At 38.2% G+C, this 26,051-nt stretch overlaps 4 protein-coding genes and 1 non-coding gene across 6 annotated transcripts; 2 read left to right on the forward strand and 3 right to left on the reverse strand.

Annotated features, from left to right (window-relative positions):
- The first annotated feature begins 90 nt into the window (after window positions 1-90).
- cct5 (chaperonin containing TCP1, subunit 5 (epsilon)) lies at window positions 91-5,002 on the forward strand. Its single transcript, XM_043226662.1, has 11 exons — window positions 91-317; window positions 703-763; window positions 843-1,007; window positions 1,614-1,812; window positions 1,894-2,086; window positions 2,168-2,317; window positions 2,984-3,103; window positions 3,627-3,812; window positions 3,920-4,057; window positions 4,151-4,331; window positions 4,742-5,002. The coding sequence occupies exons 1-11, from the start codon at window positions 213-215 to the stop codon at window positions 4,867-4,869; spliced, it is 1,626 nt and encodes a 541-aa protein (XP_043082597.1). The 5' UTR covers window positions 91-212; the 3' UTR covers window positions 4,870-5,002.
- An 89-nt stretch (window positions 5,003-5,091) lies between these two features.
- Window positions 5,092-7,595, reverse strand: cmbl (carboxymethylenebutenolidase homolog (Pseudomonas)). The gene is made up of 6 exons (XM_043226663.1): window positions 7,446-7,595; window positions 6,344-6,555; window positions 6,163-6,270; window positions 5,944-6,086; window positions 5,760-5,851; window positions 5,092-5,355 (listed from the first exon to the last, which is right to left on the reverse strand). Exons 2-6 carry the CDS (start codon window positions 6,553-6,555, stop codon window positions 5,176-5,178), a joined length of 735 nt encoding a protein of 244 aa, XP_043082598.1. The 5' UTR covers window positions 7,446-7,595; the 3' UTR covers window positions 5,092-5,175.
- Window positions 7,596-8,530: 935 nt separating this feature from the next.
- Window positions 8,531-8,604, reverse strand: trnat-agu. The gene has a single exon. It is a non-coding gene; the product is annotated as a tRNA-Thr (tRNA).
- A 1,573-nt stretch (window positions 8,605-10,177) lies between these two features.
- On the reverse strand, window positions 10,178-17,929 carry klhl15 (kelch-like family member 15). 2 transcript variants are annotated; one of them, XM_043226829.1, is made up of 5 exons: window positions 17,681-17,739; window positions 16,143-16,224; window positions 15,767-15,864; window positions 13,905-14,616; window positions 10,178-12,898 (listed from the first exon to the last, which is right to left on the reverse strand). In XM_043226829.1, the coding sequence occupies exons 3-5, from the start codon at window positions 15,784-15,786 to the stop codon at window positions 11,789-11,791; spliced, it is 1,842 nt and encodes a 613-aa protein (XP_043082764.1). In that variant the 5' UTR covers window positions 15,787-15,864; window positions 16,143-16,224; window positions 17,681-17,739; the 3' UTR covers window positions 10,178-11,788. The 2 variants fall into 2 exon arrangements, with proteins under 2 accessions (XP_043082764.1, XP_043082763.1); XM_043226828.1 differs by lacking the exon at window positions 15,767-15,864 and having other exon boundaries at window positions 17,681-17,929.
- A 1,075-nt stretch (window positions 17,930-19,004) lies between these two features.
- On the forward strand, window positions 19,005-25,575 carry eif2s3 (eukaryotic translation initiation factor 2, subunit 3 gamma). The gene is made up of 12 exons (XM_043226364.1): window positions 19,005-19,123; window positions 19,851-19,914; window positions 20,001-20,128; window positions 20,388-20,509; window positions 21,110-21,204; window positions 21,307-21,465; window positions 22,585-22,719; window positions 22,811-22,905; window positions 23,061-23,205; window positions 23,293-23,462; window positions 24,904-25,076; window positions 25,217-25,575. The coding sequence occupies exons 1-12, from the start codon at window positions 19,055-19,057 to the stop codon at window positions 25,278-25,280; spliced, it is 1,419 nt and encodes a 472-aa protein (XP_043082299.1). The 5' UTR covers window positions 19,005-19,054; the 3' UTR covers window positions 25,281-25,575.
- Window positions 25,576-26,051: the final 476 nt, after the last annotated feature.

Below are 26,051 nucleotides of genomic sequence, written 5' to 3' on the forward strand. Positions count from 1 at the left end.
AGTGAATCCTTCATTAATCACTCGACGTTTTTAACATTTTTGAAATGGCGCGGACGTTACGACGCACTCTACTTGGTTTGCGCCGTCCCGCCCCGAGATTCTTCCAGAACCAGCCGGCAGATCCGCGCGGCGAGGTGCACAGCTAGAGGAACAAACTTCCAGTATAAAATCATTTTACATAGCTGTGCATTTCATCGGGGTGGAGATTAAAAATGTCCGCACTTGGGACCCTCGCCTTCGATGAATATGGGAGGCCTTTCATCATCATAAAAGACCAGGACAAGAAATCTCGCTTGACTGGCCTGGAAGCGCTGAAGGTACAAAAGCTAACGGGCTAACTCGCTCTCTGAGCGTTTGACTGTGCATTAAATCATATATGTAATCCCGAACGGTACAGCCTGTTTCAAGATTACGTATTTATTGCAATGTGCTTCGGTAGTCTGACATAGAAAGAATGTATTCTTTTAATTGTCTTAATCAGTAATGCGCCTCATGTCAACTAGCGGAGGGTCCATGTGCTTCCTCTAGCGGTGTTGAGTCATAATGCGCAGTCAGGGACATGACAAATATATTTTTAATACATAAGATGTTGCTGTACTTTGACTTTATTTGTGTACTACTTATGATTATTTGTCACTAATCCTTTCAAGAAGTTTGTTGTTTGTGACGAGCATATTTTAATGTTAAACATGCACATTTCAGTCTCACATCATGGCAGCAAAAGCAGTTGCAAACACCTTGAAAACATCACTTGGGCCAAATGGTAAGTCCTTAGTTCTGCATGTAGACCTGCTGGTCCGTTCTTTTGCTGTTTTCTTAATGCAACTGATTGTTGTTTACAGGACTTGACAAGATGATGGTGGATAAGGATGGTGAGGTGACTGTGACCAATGATGGTGCGACGATCCTCAGCATGATGGATGTGGACCATCAGATCGCCAAGCTCATGGTAGAACTGTCCAAGTCTCAAGATGATGAAATTGGAGATGGAACTACTGGAGTTGTTGGTGAGTTTAGGTCTCCTTAACACCTCACCCCTCTTACTATTAAACATGTAAACAGCTGGCTGGACACAGTATGCAGAATTTGGCTTTTTAATTAACCTTTACCTACTTCACCCTGCATGCTTGTTTATACTGGTTTGTTTAATAATGTGTACATGTATCAGTAGTTTGTATCATGTACAGAAGTTACCCAGGGCCTGGCTAAAATGGCAACAATATATATAGAAAGTAAATTGTTTCATGCACACTTAATCAGATTAAAAGAATGAGTTTCATTCTTACAATCCAGTTTTCATATATATATATATATATTTGATAATATATTATAACATATTATAAATATTTCTTTCAAATTGTAGTATCACAATATTGCCATTTTAGCTACAGCTCAAAGTGCTATCTCCAGACCCGGAGATTGGCTGAATTGATTCATAAACGGTAAAACTTAACTGTAAGAGTTGGAAAAAGTGGCTTGCATCTTTGTTTTGCTATATTTACTGTAGGGCTGTAATGCGTTATGATCACACATAGTAGTATATTTTTAAGAACTACATTTTCTGCTTACTCTGTGTAGCTTTTGTGATCTAATGTGTTTGTTTGGCCCTGTAGTTTTGGCTGGGGCTCTTCTAGAGCAGGCCGAGCAGCTGTTGGACAGAGGCATTCACCCCATCAGGATCGCCGATGGTTATGACCAGGCCGCGAAGATCGCCATTGAGCAGCTCGACAAAATTGGGGATAGTTTCCCAGTGGATCCCAACAACACAGAACCTCTTGTTCAGACAGCCATGACCACATTAGGATCCAAAGTGTGAGTGTCTCTATTAGTTGTTTTTTTAATAATAATAGTTATTGGGAAACTAATTTTTTCATACTTCCTTTTATATATTAGAATCAACCGGTGCCACAGACAGATGGCAGAGATCGCAGTCAATGCCATCCTCACAGTGGCTGACATGGAGAGGAAGGATGTCGACTTCGAGCTTATCAAAGTTGAAGGAAAGGTCGGTGGTAAACTAGAGGACACTCAGCTCATCAAAGGTGTCATTGTGGACAAAGAGTTCAGTCACCCTCAGATGCCCAAGGTACTATTTATATTCATTGCTGGTTGCACATGCATAGCATAATTATAATGTGTTAAGTTGATATGCATGTTGTACATGCAGGTACTGAAAGACACAAAAATCGCCATCCTCACCTGCCCATTTGAGCCCCCCAAGCCCAAAACCAAGCATAAGCTTGACGTGACCTCCGTGGAGGACTACAAAGCTCTGCAGAAGTATGAGAAGGAGAAGTTTGAGGAAATGATTCGACAGGTCAGTATATTGTGTGATCCTGTTTGTATGCTTTCATAGATTAATTTTGCTGTTGTTTTAACTTATTTGAATTAATGTGCTTTATATTGTACATCATGATGTAGTATATGTATTTGACTTATTGTTTTAAATCTGTACGTTCTGAACAGAGCACATTCAGGCCTTTTCAAAGATACTAAATGATTGAATGTTTCACCATGATCACACCCTTTTCCTTGTCTTTAAAAAAATGGCTAACATTAATTTAGTGACGCTCTTATGGAAATATGATAATGTTTTGTAGTTTTTAAAATCTGTATTTTTTTTTTTTTTTTTTTTTTTTTTTTTTTTAATCGTTTTAAACGTCTCAGGAAATTGTCCTTAACCAAGACTAAGCATAACTTATGGATGAAATATAATAATTATTATTTTTTAATATATTGTTTAATGTTCTAAACAATGGAAAGACACAATTTTTATACATAAAGTCTTAAGAGGTTAATAGCAGTTTTTGTGTGGTTTTCCTTTTCTTACTAGCAACAATGACATTTTCTCATTTTGACAGCCCCTTTAAATAAAGAGTCATTTGCAGCTGAGTTTGATTTTTATCAGAAATATTTACCACTGATCATATAATTGAATTTAAGCCTTTCTGTGTTTTTTCTTGGTAAAACCTTTCTTCCAAAGGTCAAGGACAATGGGGCTAATCTTGCCATTTGCCAGTGGGGCTTTGATGATGAAGCCAATCACTTACTCCTGCAGAATGAGCTTCCTGCGGTCCGCTGGGTCGGTGGACCTGAGATTGAGGTTTGTAAAAACCATACAGCAGAACGCTACAGATCAAAGGTTTTGGCTCAATTAGAATTTCCAGCTTTATTAATCCAGTCTTCATTAGCCTTTCATACAATTAAAGCTACAGTCCTTGACTTTTTTTGTTTGAAAAAGTATATAGTAAGAGTACGCTGTGAAATCTATTTTCCAAACCGTGTTTAGTGCAGGTCTATTGGGAAGGGAAGATTTTGCTCTTTCACTTATTGTATGGAAAACAGTGATTTATTTGGAAATGTTTTATGTGTTAGTACAGTTTTGCGTATTTGGATACATATTGTGATTCTTTATAAATATCAAATGTATATTTGATGCATAAGTAACATTTCTTATTAATGTTGAAATCAGTTGCAAAAGTGGTATTCAGTGGAAATCTCTTATAACACTATAAATGCCCTTATTGTCACAGTTGATCCATTTTTTGCATCCTTTCTAGCACAGAAAGGTTTCTTAAGTATGTGTGAAGTATGAACAGACTGAGATGTTATGTAAACACTTCCAGCTCATCGCCATTGCTACTGGAGGACGTATCGTACCCCGATTCTGCGAGCTGACCCCAGAGAAGTTGGGCAGTGCTGGGCTTGTGAAGGAAATCTGCTTCGGGACCACTAAAGACAGAATGCTGGTTATTGAGGAATGCAAGAACTCCAGAGCTGTGACTATCTTCATCCGCGGCGGGAACAAAATGGTAAAGACGTTTAAAAACTAAATGGGGATGTTTCCCCCCCTTCAATATATTAAATCAGTTTTTGTGTTGCTGTTACAATTCTTTGCATATTCATCTGTATCCTTCAGATTATCGAAGAGGCTAAGAGAGCTCTCCATGATGCTCTGTGCGTCATCCGTAACCTTGTGAGGGATAACCGCATTGTCTACGGTGGCGGTGCGTCAGAGATCTCCTGCGCTCTTGCAGTCAACCAGGCAGCTGACAAGGTATACTATTTTTAGAGTCATCTGTACTCTCTCTTTCTCTCAAAACTGAGGCGCATTTTTAAGTCTGTTTAAAATGCTCCGCTTCTATTCCAGTGCCCGTCTCTGGAACAGTATGCCATGAGAGCGTTCGCTGATGCTCTGGAGGTCATTCCTATGGCACTGGCCGAGAACAGTGGTTTGAACCCCATTCAAACAATGACAGAGGTCAGAGCCCGGCAAGTCAAGGAAAGCAACCCTGCACTCGGAATTGACTGCCTACATTTGTCAACAAATGGTATGGACTTTCTTAACCTTTTAGTGATATGAAATTGCCAACAGATGCATGAATTTAAAAAATACAGCAAGTAATATATTTTTAGTACTTGTGCCGTGAGGGAGAAAGAAGCTGTTTAAGTTTTATATAAACTACAGTTCAAAGGTTTTATATATTTGAAGTCTGTATTTAATACTGTGGTTAAAAAAAGGAACTGTAATATTATGAAAAACAATTACCGTTTTCTGTTTGAAGTCACAGAAAACAAATTGTCACAGTGTCACGTGATCATTCAGAATTTGAACATGCTGATTTGGTGCTCGAGGACCGTTTATTCATATTATACATTTTTAAACAACTGTGCTGCATATGGAAACTATCAGTTTAATCAGGTTTGGTAATGCGTTTTAAATTTGACTTTGTCTTTGCAGACATGAAACAACAGCATGTGATTGAGACCCTGATTGGAAAGAAACAGCAGATTTCTCTGGCCACTCAAGTAGTCAAGATGATTCTGAAGATTGACGACATCAGGGGCCCCGGCGAGCCTGAAGACTGAGTATCTTGTAGCTGTGTTGAAATGAACGGTCTCAAGCACTTCTAAAGGAACGTGTCGAACCTTCGTACTGTTATTTATCATTTGATACAGTTCAATGTAGTACTGAAGTGATCATTAAACTTTTGTTTTCAGATTTGTTTTTGTTGCTTGTCACTTAATCTTGAGCGGAGTTCAAAAATACGTTCACACAACAGCAAAGTGTAGGCGCATTACACGTTAATGTCAACACAATGATTGATTTTATCATTAGACTTTGCCATTAGAGAATGTTTAACCATCATCTCGGTTAATTTAACCCATTGCCGTTTACATGTACTTATTTAGCCAGTTGATCATATCGGTCCTGGCCTCCTCTATGAAAGGTTTATCATCTGGGTTAATGTCTTCTCTCTTGCGATGGACAAACCCATGTGTCTGCTTCGGGAAGATTTTCACTCGGAAGTCGGCAGTGCACTTTTCCTTCAGTTTTGTCTCTAGTGTAGTCACCTTGATCAAAAGAGAACAAAGCACTGGTCTCACACTCAATTCCTCCATTTTTGGAAGAACTGTTTCTTTATCTGTGCAAAGCTTATAGCCCTGATGCGGGTTTAGTCATTTACACAAAGGATTCAGAATGCATTTAACCCCATTTCTTATTCTTTTAAAACTGATATTCAAAGAAAAAAAAAGTTAGATTAAATGCTATGCTGTATTTATAATAGGATACTACAAATACATTTTTATAAAAGACGGATTATATTTAAATTGAGCAGTTTGGCCTGAAAGTGAAGCATTCAGTGGGTGCAGGAAATTAAATAAAGCATATCCGTGTAACATAATCCTTACCGTGGCATTAATAAAACAATAGCATGTGTAGAAAAACTCAAACCCTGTCCTTGACCTGGTCTCACCTGATCAATTGGAATGACTTGATCGTTTTCAGCAAAGATAAAGAGGGTTGGGCTCTTGAGATCAAACCTGTCTTCCCGCTCTCTAACGATGCCTGTTGTAAAACAGAAAGTTTATATTTACAATTTCTTGTATTGCTGAACGCAAGTCTTTGATCTTTTCAAGAAGGCACAATAAATGGACTACCATAGACGGAGACGCCAGCTTTGATTTCCTGATACTGAAGAGCAATGTAGTGTGTTGCGACGCCACCCCAGCAGAAGCCCACTACACCTACATGCTTCACACCGCACTGCTCCTTCAGATACTTCAATACAGCATCCACTTCCCTGGTGAAAGGATTACATAGTCTCGTTTTTTCACGGTTGTGTCAGATAAGAACATTTAGATACTTAGAACTCATACTTTTTGATGCCTGTGGGCTTTTTGTCCTCAAGCCACTGCTGAAATGTCGACCAGTCGTGAGATGGATTCCATGGGTCTTTTCCAACGAAGAAATCTGGACATACAGCGCTGCAAAAGAATCAAGATCAGGGATATCCGCAACCGTTTTCACATTTTTAAAGAACATAAAACAGATACTTACATGTATCCATTGGCTGAGAGCATATCGGCCATGTATCTAGTGTTTGGGAGCTGCCATCCAAAAATGTCTTGAATTACAATTATGGCCTTTTCTGACGCTGGAGGCTTCACCACATAAGCTTTAATGTGCTGGATTTGAACTTCCTCTCCAAGGCCTCCATATTCGATTTTGTCCCCGATATCACATGGACAAGGTTTTGCTTCATTTGCCATCTGTTCATAAAGAGAAAAGCAAAGTGAACTCACTTTATTTATTTTTTTAATTCAAAAACTTTATTTTTCATTCTAAGGAACTGCATGCCTTTTCGTAAAAAAAAGTAAATAAACAGAGTTCGGTTATTCCTTGTCACAACTGTAAATGGAAATAGTTACAAACCTTAAAATAATAAAGCCAGATTAATCTCATACTATACTTAATGCAAATATTTTTAAGCTACAATTTTATAATGTCATTACTGGGTGTTTCTTAACTAAAACGTGACAACAAACGTGTATTTGTGCTGTGATCATCTTTCATTGTTATTAATATTTTTCTGAGACGAAATTATCTCATTAATTTATTACATTTGATACACGAAATATGTAAAGTGTCTATTATAATATATTTTGTGGGGGTTTTTTTGGTTATAAAACACATAACGTTCTAGGTTGCTATAACCCACTGTAACGTTCTACAAAGAACTGTTTTGTTTTGTTACAAAACACAACGTTCCTAGAATGTTATTATTCTGCGTGGTTCTCAAAAAATAACCGAAGCATGTGGTAACGTTATGGGAACCGTCACGGTGGGTGAACGAGAATTCAAAACAGACTTTCGTTTAACTCCCTGTAGAATACACCAATAACTCTTTTTACATTCTGCAAGTACGTGAGATTAAACAAAGCTAAAATTTCGACCTGGCACTTTAGAGCTGCGCGCTCCGCAGTCCTTCAAAAGAAGTTGGGCGAATGAATCACGTGATTTAAATATACGCGACTCGGTTCGGGAGCGTTCAAAGCAAAAGCGTTCACGACGAACATTAGAAGCGTCGCTTAATGCCGCCGCGAACAATAACTTACAGCGCGTTCTGCACTGGTTTGGTTTGTACTCGGCATGCACTTACCGCGGAGCTGAGCCTCGGGTTTATTTCGCTGTGAGGAAACAAAAAGACTGAAATCTGATTCCTGATGTCGCTGAACACAGACTGAAGATTTCAGCGTTCAGTGCTTTTAGCAACGCCCACCACGTTTGTCGAATTACCCGCTCGATGCAGTTCATCGTGAGTTAGCAAAATTATTTTAGTTGAATGTATGCGGTTATGGTGGCGTGAGCAGATATGATGTATAATATTTGTAGTATTTATTGGGTGTTCTAGAGCCATGCCTGTAATTCTTGGTCGTCCTATTAATCCAATTATTTATTTATTTTTCAAATTAATCACTATTTAAATTAAAAATATACACACACAGTGTTTACAGTTATGTGTTTTATGTTAGCGGTTATGAAATTAATCATACTGTAGACAGATGCGTAAAGATGTGAAAGGGCATTTTTAAGGTGAATGCTTTTCCTAAGTTTTACGAAGTTGGCAACTTTTAATCACTATATCAGTGATCCTGTTTGGAAAATAAATTTATAAAAGTCAAATAATGAAAGCGTCGCGCCGGCTGCGTGCATAATAAAACTCGAAATAACTTTTGAGGGTTTGCCACCAGAGGGCGTGCTGTACCTGATTATGAATTCACAAACACCACTGCAAAAAAAGTTCTTTTCATGTCATACAAAAAAAAACTGATGTTGTTGAAAGAAACAAGCCGACACTATTTACACTTTCTGACAAGGATCAGATATTTAACAAGGGTTTGGAGATTTGATAATAATGTGCATGTAACACATTATTGCAATGTATATCGTAAAGTTACTTAAGGTTCCGTTGATCAAAACAGTGGTAACATGTTACCGTTATGCCATTTTCATAATTGCATAATGATGAAAAATGGTTTGCATTTTGCGGGTTAAGTAAGCTACATTTTAAACTGGGTGATCGCTTTTTTTGTAGCCATGTGTGTCCCTAAACAGAGGCCGGCATTAAAACGGCCAAACCTGAGAGAAATTTCATTTCATTTCGTGTGGGGGTGGGGGGGGATAATACATTATAATTAATGTTAAGTCAGCCTGACAGTAAGAGCTTAACGAAATGCCTCCAAAAGGCACCGCTGGGATTCGAACCCAGGATCTCCTGTTTACTAGACAGGCGCTTTAACCAACTAAGCCACGGCGCCACGTGCGCGTCGGGAGAATCACAGCCCTTTTTCCTAAGCGGAAATCAGGTGCCTTTTAGCTTCAGTAAGTGGTATCCTTTCATTTAACACACTATATCGCATCATAATTATCATGTCAGAAGAGTCGACACATAACCTTTATCTTCGCGATGTGTAATAATGTGTCCTGTTCAGTCTTTTATCTTCTGATGTTATTTAGCATTAAGTACAAGCATGCTCGCTTATTTCTAATCTACCCTTGAACAGTTGCTTGATTACACAGTATTAGTTTTTGTTGTTTGTTTGGTTTTTGTTTGGGTTTTTTTTTTTTATCAAAACCATTGATCAGATAAATATTACAGTCACGAAAATCGAGACACTCCCGTGACAAACAAGACAACAGAGCGTCTTCGGATCATATATCACTGAAGTCAAACAAACCGGGATAGAAAATAAATCGTAAGCGACTACAAAAATAAATGTCCAAAACAGTATCTAACACAGACGCAGCTGTGCAAATATCTGAAAGGTCTGAAATTAAGCTACGCAGATGTTTTGTCTGTGGTTTTACAAAAAGCTATATGAAAAAAATAAATAAATAAAGAGTTGTTTTGTGGTCCAAAACTGAAGGTCAACCTTCTAGGACTAAAAAGTCAAATTCAGTGCAGAATCATGAAAAAAGAGGAAAAAACATATATATATATATATATATATATATATATATATATATATATATATATATATATATATATTAAAAATGTATTTATGTATGTATATAAATGTTCTCTCTACAGAAAGTCCAAGATGAAGATGTTAGTTCAATTGAAACTGGTGCAGGTAAGGTTTCCATTATGTGACATTTCCAAGACATCAAGGTGCAATAAAGATATATTAAATTACATTGTGATATTTAACCACATTGGGGACATCAGATTACAATAAATAATCGCCATAATTAATACCTTTTAGTACTAAGAGGCAGAAGTGGATTTCATATTATCTCAATAAAAAAAAATACTGCACAAGAACATTATAATAGCAAAACTCTTATTTAAGTATATCTGGCGAGATTAATATTTAGGATTAAATTAAATTGTGTTCATTATTGGAAGGAAGAAAATCTCACATGAGGCTTAAGTCAGCAAAGTTAATGCTGTTATAATTCATTTCAAAAGAGGACTTCCCCTTCCCAAAAGACCTTAGGCCCCTTAACCAAAGTTGCCCACGAAACAACTTCCACACTTTTTTTCCTCTATTTCACACACTTGGCAAACAGTTACTTTTAATCCTAATTTTTTATCAGCTCACACAGTTCCTGGGGAATTGAACCCACAACCATGTCATTGCTACCAGCATGCTTTTACTCCGAGCTACAGGAACGTATTTTCTCAATATAGCAGCGTGTTGCTCTTCTGTCAGACGTGGCGACACGCACTGTGGAGAAAGGCTTAGAAAGGCACCCGTCCCGTCCTGCTGCTGGATCCTCTTACAGGGATAAACCCACAGGATAAGATGCTGATGTCTAAAGAAGACAAATACACGCTAAACCCAAAAACAGAAGCAGGTGCTTGTATTCAATTAGAAGACTCAGAGCTGGACAGTATGAACATTTATTTCTGGAAATTAATTACAAAGTCTTCAAATACCAGTGAACCAGCAGATTCTGATAAACAAGTTCGCAAATCTGATTATACTCCTCTCAAGAACAAGATACAGGGCTATGGATGATTATTATTATTATTATAATAGTGGAATAATTGTCTGTTATTCTGCTAAAGGATAACAAGACGAGGTTAAAATCTACCGCTGCGTCCGATTGTTACATCTTGACCCTCACAGACCAGTTTGGCATCTATATGTACATGAACTTTGGATGGAAAATGTCACACAAAAGAGACAAAAGCTCAAAGTTAGTGTTTGAGGAAGTACAAACCAACCAGGAACTCTGAAAAACACATAGCATCACATGTGACGTCCATAACAGGAAATGACATAACAGCAAACACCTTAAAGGGGTAGTTTACCCAAACAAAAAAAAAAGGGAAAAGATTTATATGTTGTTCCAAATGCAGAACAAAAATTTGTTTATCCATACAATAAAAGTCAATGGAGTACAAAACAACTTTCGTTTGGACCCCACTGAGTCATTGCACAGACAAACAATAAACATACATCTTTAAAATATCTTCATTTAAACTGGCTTGAAACGACACAAGGGTGAGAAACTGATGCATATAATGGGTGCACTACCCCTTTAACCACAACTGATTTTAATACATAGTGGATGCCTTACTTACAAAACTGCTGTTAGTGTTTCATTAGACATTAAACACAAGATGCATATGTGCTTTAGCCCTTTGCTGGTGAAACAAAATGAGACACACTCGCGCGCACACACACACACACACACACACACACACACACACACACACACACGCGCACACACGCACACACAGAAAAAGCAGTTCATTACATTACACGGATTGGATCAAGGCAATGCTTTGCCATTTTAATAAATAAGTTGAAAATAAGCATAAGCACAACTAATAAAGGTTGGAGAAGCGGGAACTACGTGTCCCCTAATCTCTGCCGTCCCCTTTTCACCCTTTGCAGTCAGCAGTGGAGGACCGGTGTTATTGTAGAGCAGTAATATACGCCCTTATACGAGTGCAATGCTTGTCAACATCATCGTCAAGATTACAATCATTACAGTCATTATCCACTACAACATCACTAGTATCAGCACAAATGCATTCTTAGTTTAGTAAATGTCAAAGAAAAAAGGGGCAGGGAAGTTTGTTTTTTTTTTTTTTTTTGTCACGAGTTCCTCCACTTCACTTAGTCTCCTTTTCGTTTTTTCTAACCGCTCACAGCAGACTACTCGTTGTGGAAATACGCACGCATAAAAACATGACTTCCTGTGAAGAGAATGAAGGGATATAGAAGACAATGTGGCGAAACATGAAGAGTATTATGTGCTCTACAGGATGATTACAGTGCAATGAGTCAGACGTATGAGCAAAAAGGTCATCTGTATTCGTTTTTACAGACCAAATAACAAACCTTCCTTCTACAATGAAAGCCTAAAAAGGAGTTTTCTTCTTAAATAAGCACTGGCCTACACTTTAAAAGCTTCAACAGTATTAGTATTACTCGTCACACCTGTAAACGTTTGTCTCCTAAACTGTCCAGAAGTTACAAAGACTCAGCTGCAGCGTCTCACGTGTTCCAGAACGTATTCTGGGAAGTGCAAACTACACACTTGCAGTCCATCCAGTTTGCAAGGCATCCTGGGATACTCGTCCTCTTTCCATTTGTTCTCCTCGGGGTCAAAAGTGAGGATAGAGTCGCTGTAATGACCGTTGTAGCAAAGTCCCCCGAGCACCATGATCTGTTCGTCCAACACTGCCACTCCGTGTCCGCTGCGTCCTATAGGCATCGAAGCCAAAATAGTCCACTCGTCGGTCTCTGGGTCGTACACTTCCGTCGAAGGGCAGCCCTGGGACTCGAAAGAGGCACGCAGTATCACACACACCCCTCCGAACACGTACAACTTCCCATTGTGGGAGATCATCTTGTGGAAGCAACGAGCGTAGTTCATTTTTGACTTGTTCTCCCAGCAGTTGGTGAGGATAGGCGTTCGCCGCATACGGTGTTCGGACGCTCCCTCTCGCCCTGGGTCGAAAACGCATACTTGTTTCGAGGTGGAAGAGGAAGTGATGCCGCCAGTGATATACAACTTTCCGTTGAGCACGGTTCCTTCGTGACCGTACTTGTTTACAGGGTACGGGTCTACAAACTCCCACTTGTCCTCGACAATGTCGTAACGCTCCGTAGAATAGAACGTCTCGTCTCGAGTACGGCCTGCGACGGCGTAAATATACTTCCCGATGACGCCGACCGCAAACTCAGATCTGGGAACGGACATGTCGGCCATGCGGAGCCAGGAGTTCTGTCTGGGATCGTAGCGGTAGACCTTAGAAGAAGCGTGGAATTCTCCATCCGGGCCTAGTTCTTCACCACCCAACAGGAAAGCAAAGTTGTTGACGATGGCCAGGCAGTCGGGCCGGAGCGGCACCTGGGGGCCTTCTAGTTCCCACCACACTTTGGGCCGGTGGAGGAGGAGGATCTTGCTGTTGACCATGCTGTGGCCAATCATTCCACGGAATACAGCAGTCTGGGGTCTCACCGATCTGATGCGGTTGGACTTGGTATCCGCAAGCGGTTGTTCATTCACCTGATGGAAGTAGCTGAGCGCCTGGTCAACTTCTAGTCTCAGTTGGCGGGAATACCGGTAGAACTCTGATGTCTTCACCTGTGCAGGGAGAAGGAAACAGAGGTCAATGACATGACACAATGACATGAAGTTTCTTATCTTCACAAAAACTGCAAATGATCATAATGGAACAATTATAAGAACACAATTCTTTAAATGTAAACTTTGAGTAGTTTGGGATAACCTTTTAGTAACATAATTCAAACCAAAATAAAAATTCTGTCAAAAAAATCCTAGAGCTTTTTTACCCTCCACAGACAGCAAAGCAACTACTAATAATTTAATTGCATGAAGCTATGCATGTGTTGTTGTAATATCATGCTCGCATGCTGAAGACTGACACAGAAGATTTTAATAAAGTTGTTAAATTAAGTCATTATTTTTGTTTTCTTTGAGCATAAAAAAATATTCCCATAGCTTTGTAAAACTGATGTCAGCGGGGACTATTTTATGCAATGTTCTTACTAGTAGTTGCTTTGCTGTCTCTGGTGGATAAGAAAGCTCAAGGATTTAATCAAAAATAATTTGTGGTTCTGAAGATGAAGAAAGGTGTTACGGGTTTGGAACAACATGAGTGCGGGTAATTTATGACAGAAATTTCCTGTTAATTTTACCTATTTGAACAGTGCCTGAGGTTGGTATTACTCTATCTGTTTGCCTCTTTAAGATTATCCAAAGTCGCTTTGGATAAAAGCATCTGCAAAATGACTGAATGTAAAAGGTAAATGTAAAATATGATTATTTGGCAAGGCTTCATTAGTTCAGGCTGTTAAGGGTCATGTTGTACAACTCCCCAAAAACACAGATTAACTATTCATGGCATTTTGTTTTTTTTATACTTTTCACCTTGAAAATGGTAACTCAAAATATTTGGTAAGAAAAATAGTTTGTTGTGGTTGGACCAGTAGTTTTCTTGAAAATAGTAAATATAGAAAATAGTATAAAATGTTTTCAGAAAACCACATGTAATCAAAACGAATGCAAAAAAAATCCCTTTTTTGTTGTGTATTCTCTTATGACACAAAGAAAAAGGAAGCACTTTTACCTTCTCAAAGATATTGGCAGGAGTCATGAGGCAAAAGCGCAGGTTCTGCACAACCGCATCCGTATGTCTCCAGCGCCGCCGGTCATGTCTCAGCCAGGCCTGTACCGCCTCGTAAAGCTCAATTTCCGGAAATCGACTCAGCTGGTCACTATCCAGATACGCCATCAACTTCTCCAAGCTCAGATAAGATAGGAAGTCCGGTCGCGCCATCAAGGGCACAAAGTTGTCCAGCAGAAACGCATCGAGCTGCTCCTGCACGCCTTCCACGCCGACGCTGAAGTCTTCCAGCAAGCGCATGACCTCAGCGCAGTTCTCCAAGCAGATCTTGGCCAGCAGAAAGGAGCAACAGAACTCTACAGCCTCGGTGAGTTGCACGTACATAGCAGCCTGCAGGATCTCCTGCACCGTGAGCATGCTTAACTCCAAAGAACCGTAGTACATGAAGCGAAGGACGTGACCGAACCCGGCTGCCGTCAACCCCTTCATGTGAATCTTATCCTGGTCGCGTTCCCGCATATCGGCCGTGAACATAACCCGGAAATAATCGCTTTGCGTTGCTAACAGAGCCTTGTGCGCCTGGAAGTGGTGCTCCTCGATGAGCAGCGTGACATCGAGCAGCAGTCGCTCCTCATACAAGGCTCTGAAGCCCGACGATACGCTGCCGTCATGCACTTGGGACAGGTACACCTCCACATCCCCCGCCATTAGGCACCTGCAGAGACACAAACACTCGTATAAATGACGTGTCAAGGCAAGTCGATATGTTCCAATTCAGCCGGTCATCTCTGCAAGGTTGGAAAGATCATAACTGTGATGGAGAGTCAAACATTTTACTGCTTTCTCTCAGGTGTTCGATAAAAATAAGACTATTTGTCTCGTCTCAGAGTTTGAAATCATTAAACACGATGGGAAAAAGTGGCAGACAGTTCGACCAAAAATGAAAACCTATCATTTTGAAGAAAAAAAAAGAAGAAGATATTTTTAAAGTTTTCTCAGTGTTTTTTTTGGCCACAATATTAAAATTTGTGTACATTAATGTAAATGTCATGAAAGTTTGAAGAATTAGTCACCATTAAAAAGTCTGGGTTTAGTTTGGGTCTTTTGGGGTTTTTTGTTGCATAGATGCATTCAATTGATCAAAAGTGACATTTATTCATGGTACAAAAGATTTTTTATTTTTAAATAAATTTTTATTCATAAAATCCTGAAAAAAATGTCTCTCTTTTTCTAAGAAAAAGCACAACTGTTTATAACATTAAAAATAATATGAAATATTTATTGAGCACAAATCAGAAAATTACAATGATTTCTGAAGGATTGTGTAGCACTGAAAGTGTACAGTAATTGGCTGCTGAAAATACAGCTTTGCAATCATAGAAATAAATTAAAACATTTTCTAATTGTAATAAAAACATTTCAATTGTATTATTTCCCAATATTATAGTTTTTACTGTAATTGACATAAAATAAGCTTTGGTTAGCATAAGGGATTTCTTATTAAAAAGGAAAAAAGAAAAAAAAAAGAAAAGAAATAATACCAACCCCAAACCTTTGAATGTAGCATAAATGATAAGATTTTAATTTGGGGGTGAACAACTGATTTAAAATAAGATAAAACTATGCATAATTACATTCTCATTGAACTAAACAGCATCTCAAGCTATTTATCAACTATATTTGTATTTTAGTGAATAATAGTTAGTGAAAAAAACATGCCAGACTTTAATAAAGCCCCTGGAAGGACTTCAAGAACTTTCACACCTCAGCACTTCAGTTTCTGCTGCTGAAAGCCAAACTCTCTCTCAAAGCTCCCCCACACACTCCCCCTCTACTGCACACATATACACACACAGCACACTCACCTCTGATTGGCCACGGGCATGTCACAGGGGGGTGTCCGAGCCAATCAGAGGACAGTACCTCTTGTGTCCGTAGGAAATTAAATTCTGAAGATATTCACCTAAATGACAAATCGAACAAGCCCCAATCATTACAATAATGTTAAAATTACCAACAGGCTAAAATACCAAAGATGCACCAACAATTTAATGTCCGACTGTGTGCAAACAGGAAACAATTACAATTAAATGGAGACAGAATTTGATAGACTATTGTAAGATATCCTGGCTTGAAAACAACACCAATTTTTTAAATATAAAATTGACATGAAATACACTGTATCCTTAGCAAGTTATGTGGCTTGTGGAAAAGTAAAGGGTTGTGATTTTGTAATATTACCTTTTAGAGGCCTCCTGGCCAACTGTCGGCTTCACTGCGCTGAAGGGACGTTCACATTTCCTCTGCTTATATTTGCCCTGCTCTAAAAAGAGATAACATCCACATTCTGATAAATACACATGTATATTTTAATTTCTGTGTAGTTAGTATGTCATTTCCACATTAACGCACACATGAAAATGTTCTGCTAAAGAGTAAAAAGAACACATAAAATGTTACTCATTCAGAAAACAGAGAGCAACACCTGATGTGGTGAATAAAAAACCTTGGGGCTTTTTTTTTTTTTTTTTTTTTTAATTACAAGGCTGAGCAAGTGTATATATGTGAAGGACACTTTGTTGTACACAAGACAGTGTAAAAGTTACATTCACAAATTCTAGACATAAAAAGAAAACTAATAAATGGAATTTCCAAGAAATGTTTCATTGTCGTATTTTGTTTTACAATTAAAAACTGATCATAAGCTCACTAAAAGCATGAAGTCAGTACAATTTAGTTTGAAAGAGATGAATGCTTATATTGACAAAGAAAGCAAAAATATTGATCAAATAAAAAATGATTAGTAAAAATGTTATATATGGAGGACTATATTTTAAATAAATTGTATTCTTTTGAACTTTCTATTTAAGTCATGGCTTCTTTCACAAACACACACACGCGCATTACATATACACACACACACACACACACACACACACACACATACATATATATATATATATATATATATATATATATATATATATATATATATGCACAGTGGTTCATGTAGGATCATGTGACACTGAAGACTATAGTAATGATGAAGAATATTCAGCTTTGAATCACAAGAAAATTACATTTTAAAAATCTATTTAAGTTATTTTAGATTTTTATAATGTTTCACGATAACAGTTGTACTGTATTCGAACAAATAAATGCAGCTTTCTACTGACTGACATTGTGATAGACTTCTCTGGGAAGTTGTTTAAAGAAATGTTTGTCTTCCTGTTAAATAATAAATGTTTAACCATAATTTATTGGCGATGTTTCAGTTTTCAGTAGTGTTCAACCTAACTGGGTTTGAAATCCTCTAAACTTCAATGACCTCGTGTTCAGACGCTCAGTAAACGAAACACAAAAACTGCTTTTGACTGATTCCAAAAAAACCCCACTGTATTATGCGTTTCTTAACAACATGTTTGGATTTCGCAGTTGTTGCTATTGTTTAGTTTCTAAAATCTTAATAACTATCTACGAGCGACTGGACTTGCGGTGGCTTGAAACCTAATGAGAAGTCTATCTAGACAGCATTTATAGTCACTGAATCCTAACGAACGCCTAACGCGAATATGATGCTTACACATGCTGTCTACCTAGGGAGCTCACTAGGTCAACATGAGAGACACAGGCAGTAATTACGGCTGACACGTCCCAACGAATGTCAACCACTACACATGTGACAAATCTGCCGCTTCGGCTACAATAATCTAACATTAATAAGTTATTAAGCGGGACAGCGTTTTGTAGGACATGAAACGATTCCAGAAGGGTTTTACCTCGGCGATGCGACTCCACGCAACCCCGCTTCGACCAGGGAGCCCGAGGTCCTTCGGACATGGAGTGCTGGTGTTAGACAAAGACCAGAGAAATTAACTGTGATATCTCATTATCGACGGAGATATGCTGTCCATTGGCGTCTTTGGGTGACAATAAACCAGTGTTATTTGGACTGAATCGCTAAATGTTGTTTGTCTGTAGCCTCCACAGCGATCGTAGACGCCATATTATTGTCTGCACTGACGTCATTTCCCGAACATTTGTCGGTCGGACGGAAATGTTGGAGTTTGTGTGTCAATATTCTCTGCCTTCATGTACACAATGTTTTAGTTCACTGTCACAGATGTCAAAATTACCTAGGGCACATAAGTTGTGGTATATGTTAAGATTTGACTTTTACTTTCCTTATTAATCCTTATGAACATAGGAACCTCCTGTTTTGTATTATATTATATTTATAGTAAGGCAAATACTTTTTTCTACATTTTCTTACAGCTAATCATTCTGTTTTCGATGTCTGTGATTCAATGCAGGCTTTAAACTACCTTTCCCTTCACTTTATTGATCCCTCAAGGGCAACAATGTTGTAAATTGCTAAAACAGTATTCTTCAGAGTACTGTATTACACATATTACAAAAAATGCAGGAGAAAAAAAAAATCACCGCTATACACAAGATAAGTCTGCACTGCCCATATTGAAGTTTTTTTTTGTTTGTTTGTTTTTGTTTGTTTTTTTTCAGAATAAACAGCTGACTTTGATCTATGTGTTTGCATGGGAACATCAAAATGTTATGCTTAGACTAATTACACATACGTCTCTTTATGAGGCAGTCATTTACTTATGACGCTTATTAGATAGATAGATAGATAGATAGATAGATAGATAGATAGATAGATAGATAGATAGATAGATAGATAGATAGATAGATTTAAAAACTACAAAACGTGTGACGTCATAATGATAAGACGGACCCTGATTTTATCGGCGTCAATCCAACGTGTTTCGAGTTTGTAGATGTTAATCATACATTAGGTAAATTCTGGTCATGTTGGCAATTTAGGTTTGTTTATGTTCATTATGATCTAGGATGTTTTTTTCTGGTCTGTCCTCTCCGTCTTGGGGTTCACTGGGTTTTATAGAAACTGATTGCATCATCCCATGCCTCAGGGCGCCGTTAAACACATGAGTTTGAAATTATCCATTTTATCTTATGGTTTAATGCCAGGTAATCGTGAAATATAGATCTCCATATATATTTATATATCAAGCACTTCAAAATAGTTTAACAGGATATGCTTTAATGCCATACATGTGTTTGTAAAAAACGGTCAGGCGTTTGCTTGGTCATACTTCCATTCCTTTTCTATCAAGATGGCGGGCGACGAGTCTGGAACAACGTTGGGTCAGCCTCATCTTTCTAAACAAGACCTTAGTACATTAGTAAGTCTTCATCTTCTGTACGTATTTGTAGTATAACGTGTTTTAAAAGCGCTAAATCTATCGATAGTTCGAGTTAAATGGTTTTGTACTGCCTGGTGATAGCAGGCGTGCTTGTTAGCTGTGCCGGTGAAAGCTCACCACATGATTCATTCGGGGATGGAGAAGGACCCCGTGTTGAAATTATATGAAAATGTTGTGAAACCCAAATGTCATTGAGTTTAATATAATTTGTCACTTGCTTCTTTATTTAGGTACTAATATTGCGTACTTCTATTTAAATTAATTCTGTACGTCTGACGTTTAATGTAATGCTCCCTTATGTCAAGTCGTTGTAACGTATTCTTTGCAGACCATTTTCATGAATTTTCCTTACTGTGACGTATTTATTGATTATTTGAAAGTAAGTTCACAATTTTTGCAAGCTACTCTCTTAATTAAAATCTAGCAATAGCAATTATTTGATTCAATTTAAGCTTGCAACAGCAAAGCACAGCTTCCTTTTTTGAGGGGGGAAACTTGTTTTTCTATAAGGGAGGCTTTTTACTAGTTTTGCTGAAAGGAGAGGTATTTATTTATTAACTAGTAGTTTTTACTCATGAACAGATTGGAGTATGGTTTGACGCTTGTCACTACTGATTTTTTTTCCCCCTAAACTTGCACATGAAAAAGCTTGCCCTATTTCCCTTTTCTTGACGATTAGCATTAACAAATTTGTTTTGCCTTATAGGATGTGAGTAAGCTAACTCCTCTGTCCCAAGAGATCATCAGCAGACAAGCCACAATAAACATAGGTGAGATTTCATTTTACAGTTTTGTGCCTCTTTTCGTGTGAAAATAGTTTGAAAGCAATTCATAATGCCTTTTTATTTGTCTGTAGGAACTATTGGTCATGTAGCCCACGGAAAATCAACAGTGGTGAAAGCCATCTCTGGAGTTCACACTGTCAGATTCAAAAACGAGCTTGAGAGAAACATTACAATCAAGTTGGGATATGCTAATGCTAAGGTAATCGCGTTGGTGGCTAATCTCTCTCAAAATCATTATTGCAAGCTACACTCTGAGTCAGAAGCTAACAGTAGCAATGATTTGATTCAATTTAAGCTTGCAACAACAAAAAACAGCTTCCCTTTTTAGGAAAAAATGTTTTGGTTTTTTTCCTCTAAGTGAGGTTGTTACAAGGTATTTCTTCTAAATAAATGTGAAGTGTTATTTCTGATGCATTGACCAAATTATGTTTATGTTTTATATTCAATTAAATATTTAGGTGTATAAACTGGATGATCCGAGTTGTCCACGGCCGGAGTGTTACAGGTCCTGTGGCAGCAGCACACCTGATGAGTTCCCCACAGACATTCCTGGCACCAAAGGCAACTTTAAATTAGTCAGGTATGTTAGTTAATCTAATATATTTATACCATTTTAATAAAATAATTATCTGGTATGCATGGCTTTGGTAGGCTTTTTTTACAGTAGTATAAAGGTATAGTAAACCTACAAAAATGCATGAAGTATATGCAGTAAATCATGTGAGCTTGCAAATGGGTTTGCAACAGTCGTTTTGTCACATCCAGAGTCGATGGCTTTTAGCTGATGCAATGCAAAGCGACAATGGTTTTGTCTGGTGTGTGTGTGTGTGTGTGTGTGTGTGTGTGTGTGTGTGTGTGTGTGTGTGTGTGTGTGTGTTGCTCTTGAAGGGGAGCAGCAAGTTCACAATAGCGGCTTTTGATGTCATCCGCTGAACTGTTTTTCTCTATGGCAAGGTTTTGCTAAACCAAATTGTGGCAAGTCTGAAGAAGAAAGATTTAGAGGAATTGACATTTGGTGCCACTTTATAAAAGGCTTTTTTGCCACTGCTGTGCCCCACTTCGACAACAGCTGGATCGATGTTATTTCTTTCTGAATTCCATCTCCACGTTCAGTCCTTGTACAGTGGTCCACATAGCGAGCATTAGTTTCCCCATAAATCCTTATTCTTCGTCTTTTTAGACATGTCTCGTTCGTGGATTGCCCGGGTCACGACATTTTGATGGCCACCATGTTAAACGGAGCCGCTGTCATGGATGCTGCGCTGCTCCTAATCGGTGAGTATTTACCTTGCAACCTGTAGTGGTTTTTGTCTTGCAAGTAATGAACACAGCTGTTAGCGTGTTGTACTATCTAATGACCTTCTTTTACTCTTTCAGCTGGCAATGAATCATGCCCTCAGCCACAGACGTCAGAGCATTTGGCTGCCATTGAGATCATGAAGCTCAAACACATACTGATTCTGCAGAATAAAATCGATTTGGTGAAAGAGAGTCAGGCCAAGGAGCAGTATGAACAGATCCTGGCTTTTGTGCAGGGTAAGAGTTTTAGCTTTCATGCTGTTCTGAATTGTTATGGATTTGCTGGTAGTTGAACAGGTGACCATAACCGTATCATTGCCAAATAAGAAACGGAGAGAAGTGTACATGCTACTGTTCAGATGTTAATGTTGGTTTTCTTTTTTTTTTTTTATTAATTTTGAACTGCATTTGAACTTACCTCCTTGTCTTTGAAGTGATCTCCACTTATAATGTTAAGATTTTCACATCAAAAACATCATAATTAAGATGCATTAGGCGGCTGTAGGGTTGTAGACTCTGAAGTAGACACTCACTAGCTAACAGTTGTGCGTGTTTGACAGCCTGCAGGTTAAAAATGCATTACTCAATCCTTCATTGAATAGTGCCGTCTTTAACTACTCCAGGGTGAAATGAAATCAAGAAAGGAGAGATGTTTTGGACTTTAAGTTTGCTTTTTGTGTAGACCTACGTAGGCGTCTCGTTATTTACGCTACGTGTGTGAATCAGTGGGCAGCGCTGTAGAAGCAAGTGTTGTCAAAAGTGTAGACACTCAGGAGCATCTGATGATCATCGGAGCCAATCACAGTCATATCCGTTGAGCGCATAAACACTTTGGTCAATCAGCGCTATTTAAGAATCCATTCAACAGGGCTCAAATGTTAGCTGGAAATGGATGGTTTTAAAATTTGGTAAAAACAGGTGTTGATCTTCTGAAGATGCAGAGTTTAGTCACACTATTATGTCATTAAGCGGCACGTTCCAGAACCTGTGGTTTTGGCAGACAGCTTCAATAATATCTGTTTTTAGACTGACGAGAGAGTTTTGAGTTCTAAACTTCCAGCATGTCATGACCTCTTAAATGTCAAAAGATTAAGCAGATTTTCTTAGATCAAGAAACATTTCTTCTCGTTATTGTTATTATACAATTGTATTTATTTGAAATAGATATCTACTGTAACATTCATAAAATCTTTACTATTGCATTTGATCTAATTCTAAATAAATCTTTTTTTTAAACATATAATGAAAGTGAATATGTCTGTCAAGACCTCCAACAAATACTGTATTCTGTACAGACTGATGGATAAACTGTCCACATTATAATAGTGTCTCTCTGTGTGATTTATTTTTCACCAGGCACAGTAGCAGAGGGAGCTCCAATCATCCCTATCTCAGCCCAGCTCAAGTACAACATCGAGGTTGTCTGCGAGTACATTGTAAATAAGATCCCCGTGCCTGTCCGCGACTTCACCTCTGAGCCTCGCCTTATTGGTAAGAGACCTTCAATATTACTCGAGAGGACTCGCTGTGCTCTGTAGCAAAGTTTTGATGAGCTACTATGTTCTTTTTTTCCCCCTCACAGTAATCAGGTCATTTGATGTCAATAAGCCTGGCTGTGAAGTAGATGACCTGAAAGGTGGTGTAGCTGGAGGAAGTATCCTCAAAGGAGTCCTGAAGGTAACTTTTGATTTGATCCAATTTATGCCAAGCATTTTTCCGCAGTCCCACAATTCCTAAAGCACTTTCATTGTCAGACTATCAGGCTTCTGCTTTGCCGTTGCTATTTCTGTACATCTTTTCATGCTGTTCTTCTGTGTATATTTTGGTTCAAGGTTGGACAGGAGATTGAGGTCAGACCAGGTATTGTTTCTAAGGACCATGAAGGGAAACTAATGTGCAAACCTATCTTCTCCAAAATTGTCTCCCTGTTTGCTGAACATAATGACCTCCAGTATGCTGCTCCTGGTGGCCTTATTGGTATGCAGACTTCTCACAGTCTTGTAGTTGTTTGTTATTGTTACATTGATTTTATTTATTGTATGTTGCACACATTCTATGTTGCAGGTGTTGGCACCAAGATTGACCCTACACTGTGCAGAGCAGATCGTATGGTGGGCCAGGTCCTCGGAGCTGTGGGGGCTCTTCCTGAAATCTTCACAGAGCTTGAGATCTCGTACTTCCTTTTAAGAAGGCTGCTTGGTGTGCGCACTGAGGGTGACAAGAAGGCAGCCAAGGTAAAGATTTTGTAGTAGTAGTATTAAAACAAATGGTAACTCTGTTTGTTTTTCACCATTATTTAGAATGATCCGAGTTTGTTTCATGTAGTCCACTTTTAAAGGGTTATTCCACCCCAAAATGAAAATCATTCCAAACCTGTATAAAGCTTTGTTTGTCTTCAGAACGTAAGATATTTTGAATGAAACCCAGGAGGCTTGTGACTGTCCCATTGACTGCCAAATAAGATAACACTGTTATGGGCCAGAAAAGGACATTGTCAGAATACTCCATCTGCCATCAGTGGTCGTTATTTTGAAAATCTGTAAATAGGATATATTTGTTGTGAAACTAACCTATACGCCTTCGGGGGGTTATCACATGTCACATCACGTGAAGCAGATCAATGGGTTTTTGGAACAAAAATATATTTCATGAGAGCGCCCCGATTTTGGGTTTTTGGTGCTTCTTATGTCATGCATCGAGTCATTTGTCAGCCAAGAAGCCAGAACTCCCACAGAAAAAAATAACTCGCCTGCTGTTTATGTGCGTATAATGTTAAATAAGATTTAATGTGAGTGACGCTGATAGCCTTACCGAGACAGATAGTTTACAATGCAAAGCTTGAAAAAAAAAATGCTTTGTGTACATTCTTTAAAAAGAGTTAAAAAAGATTTAAGATTAATAGTTATTTTTCATTGCAAGTGCAGTTAGAAGAGAACTGCCGAATGGCTGATAAACTTGATTGACTTTGTTACATTTGATGCGGACAAATGTCGCTGGAGTCTTACATTGCATTTGATTAAGACATTTTCAGAATCGGTTTGTGTTGGAGTTGTGTATTGATGTTGAAGCTGATGGGGGGTTTTTTCTTACACCACAAAATACGTTTTGAATTGTAGCTTATATGTAGGAAGTAATGCACATATTAGGTTTTGTTTTTTTTTTATATAATAATAGTGCTGTCAAATCTATTAATCGCAACAAATTGCATCCAAAATACAGATTTGTTTACAGAATGTGTCTGTACTATGCATGTTAATATGTAGACTTGTATATAAATGCATAGAGACATGTGACCATGGACCACAAAACCAGTCATACGTAGCACAGGTATATTTGTAGTAATAGCCTAAAATACCTTGTATGGGTTAAAATTATGAGTTTTTCTTTATGCCAAAAATCATTGAGATATTAAGTAAAGATCATGTTTCGTGAAGATATTTTCTATATGTTCTGCTAAGATCTCTAAATGCAATTTTCAAAAAATTTTGCACCCACAGATTCGATTTTTAAATCTTGGCCAAATATTGCAAAAACAAACACCTTTATTTTGAATATGATTTATTGCAATTAATTGATTTAACACCGCTGATGCTTTGATTTCACTGTACTTTTGTATTATTTTGAATGCTTATTAGTTTTGGATTATCATACTGATTTTCATATTTTGACCAACAGGTTCAGAAGTTGTCGAAGAATGAGGTGCTGATGGTAAACATTGGCTCGCTGTCAACAGGAGGCCGTGTGAGCGCAGTGAAAGCTGATTTGGCCAAGATCGTGCTTACTAACCCTGTGTGCACAGAGGTGGGGGAGAAGATCGCCTTGAGTCGCAGAGTGGAGAAACATTGGCGGTGAGCACATTAAGTTCGTTATGTGGAATAATTTGCACCAATGAATCATGCACATTAAGATCAGAAACATGTTTTATTTATACATCTCCTCTTTTCATGAATGCAGTTTGTGCAGTCATTGACTTGTTTCTCTTCCCTAGTTTGATCGGATGGGGTCAGATCAGGAGAGGGGTGACCATCACACCCACAGTCGACGATGATTGAGGAGTGACCACATTCTTTCAATGGCTCGCACTGTCTCTCTGCCGGACATAATTATTAAATCATTTTCATACACACTCGTGCACAGGCCAGCGCGTTTCATCGTCAGCGCAGAGTGAAGGGAAAGGCTCTTTTTGATAGGAACGCACTGGCCCTTGTATTTTAAGATGTTCACCATCCTCTGTGGAAGGATTGGTGTCATTTATATGAGAAATGCAATGAAAACAATATTCCTTGGCTTGACAAAGATATTGTCAACATCTTTCAGTGATGACTAATAAAAACCTTTTGGATCAAACTGTTTGTGTGCTGTTTTCTGAAAAGGGTGCTTCATTTTAACCACTAAAGTTACTATTAAGTCTGTTCTTCAGTTGTAAAAATGCTCTACAAATCTTATTGCAGTATGGCATGCAGGGTTATCAATGAGTCGATATATAATGATTGTTTATAAGTGGGGGGGTATAGGTCACAACAGACTGGTTTCTACACCTTTGAATTAAATTTTAATATCCTGAACAAATATATTAAAAGTATGAAGGTAATCTATAAGCATGTAGTAAAATCTTTTGAATGAGCAGCAGTTGTCTTAACAGTTTTGCTGCATTATACTTTATATTAACCTGAGTTAATAGTATTTTATGGTGTAAGGAGAACAATAAACTCAACCTGATTATCACATCGCTTAGCTAAGTCCCGAGTATTAAATCCAAGTATTATTAATATAATGTATTTGATAAGCTGTTATTATTTTTGCTTATTGTTTATCTATATATT

Source organism: Puntigrus tetrazona, chromosome 24 (assembly GCF_018831695.1).
Source record: "Puntigrus tetrazona isolate hp1 chromosome 24, ASM1883169v1, whole genome shotgun sequence".
Classification (NCBI taxonomy): domain Eukaryota; kingdom Metazoa; phylum Chordata; class Actinopteri; order Cypriniformes; family Cyprinidae; genus Puntigrus; species Puntigrus tetrazona.

Coding starts and splice junctions, on each gene's coding strand:
- klhl15 (XM_043226828.1), bottom strand. CDS start 17,741: ATGTCCGAAGGACCTCGGGCTCCCTGGTCGAAGCGGGGTTGCGTGGAG. Junction 16,225..17,680: donor CGTGGAGTCGCATCGCCGAG/GTAAAACCCTTC, acceptor ATCTCTTTTTAG/AGCAGGGCAAATATAAGCAG. Junction 12,899..13,904: donor CTGCCAATATCTTTGAGAAG/GTAAAAGTGCTT, acceptor CTCCCTGCACAG/GTGAAGACATCAGAGTTCTA.
- cct5 (XM_043226662.1), top strand. CDS start 213: ATGTCCGCACTTGGGACCCTCGCCTTCGATGAATATGGGAGGCCTTTC. Junction 2,087..2,167: donor GTCACCCTCAGATGCCCAAG/GTACTATTTATA, acceptor TTGTACATGCAG/GTACTGAAAGACACAAAAAT. Junction 2,318..2,983: donor TTGAGGAAATGATTCGACAG/GTCAGTATATTG, acceptor TTTCTTCCAAAG/GTCAAGGACAATGGGGCTAA.
- eif2s3 (XM_043226364.1), top strand. CDS start 19,055: ATGGCGGGCGACGAGTCTGGAACAACGTTGGGTCAGCCTCATCTTTCT. Junction 23,206..23,292: donor TGCTCCTGGTGGCCTTATTG/GTATGCAGACTT, acceptor TCTATGTTGCAG/GTGTTGGCACCAAGATTGAC. Junction 23,463..24,903: donor GTGACAAGAAGGCAGCCAAG/GTAAAGATTTTG, acceptor TTTGACCAACAG/GTTCAGAAGTTGTCGAAGAA.
- cmbl (XM_043226663.1), bottom strand. CDS start 6,555: ATGGCAAATGAAGCAAAACCTTGTCCATGTGATATCGGGGACAAAATC. Junction 6,271..6,343: donor CTCTCAGCCAATGGATACAT/GTAAGTATCTGT, acceptor ATTCTTTTGCAG/CGCTGTATGTCCAGATTTCT. Junction 6,087..6,162: donor AAGCCCACAGGCATCAAAAA/GTATGAGTTCTA, acceptor TCCTTTCACCAG/GGAAGTGGATGCTGTATTGA.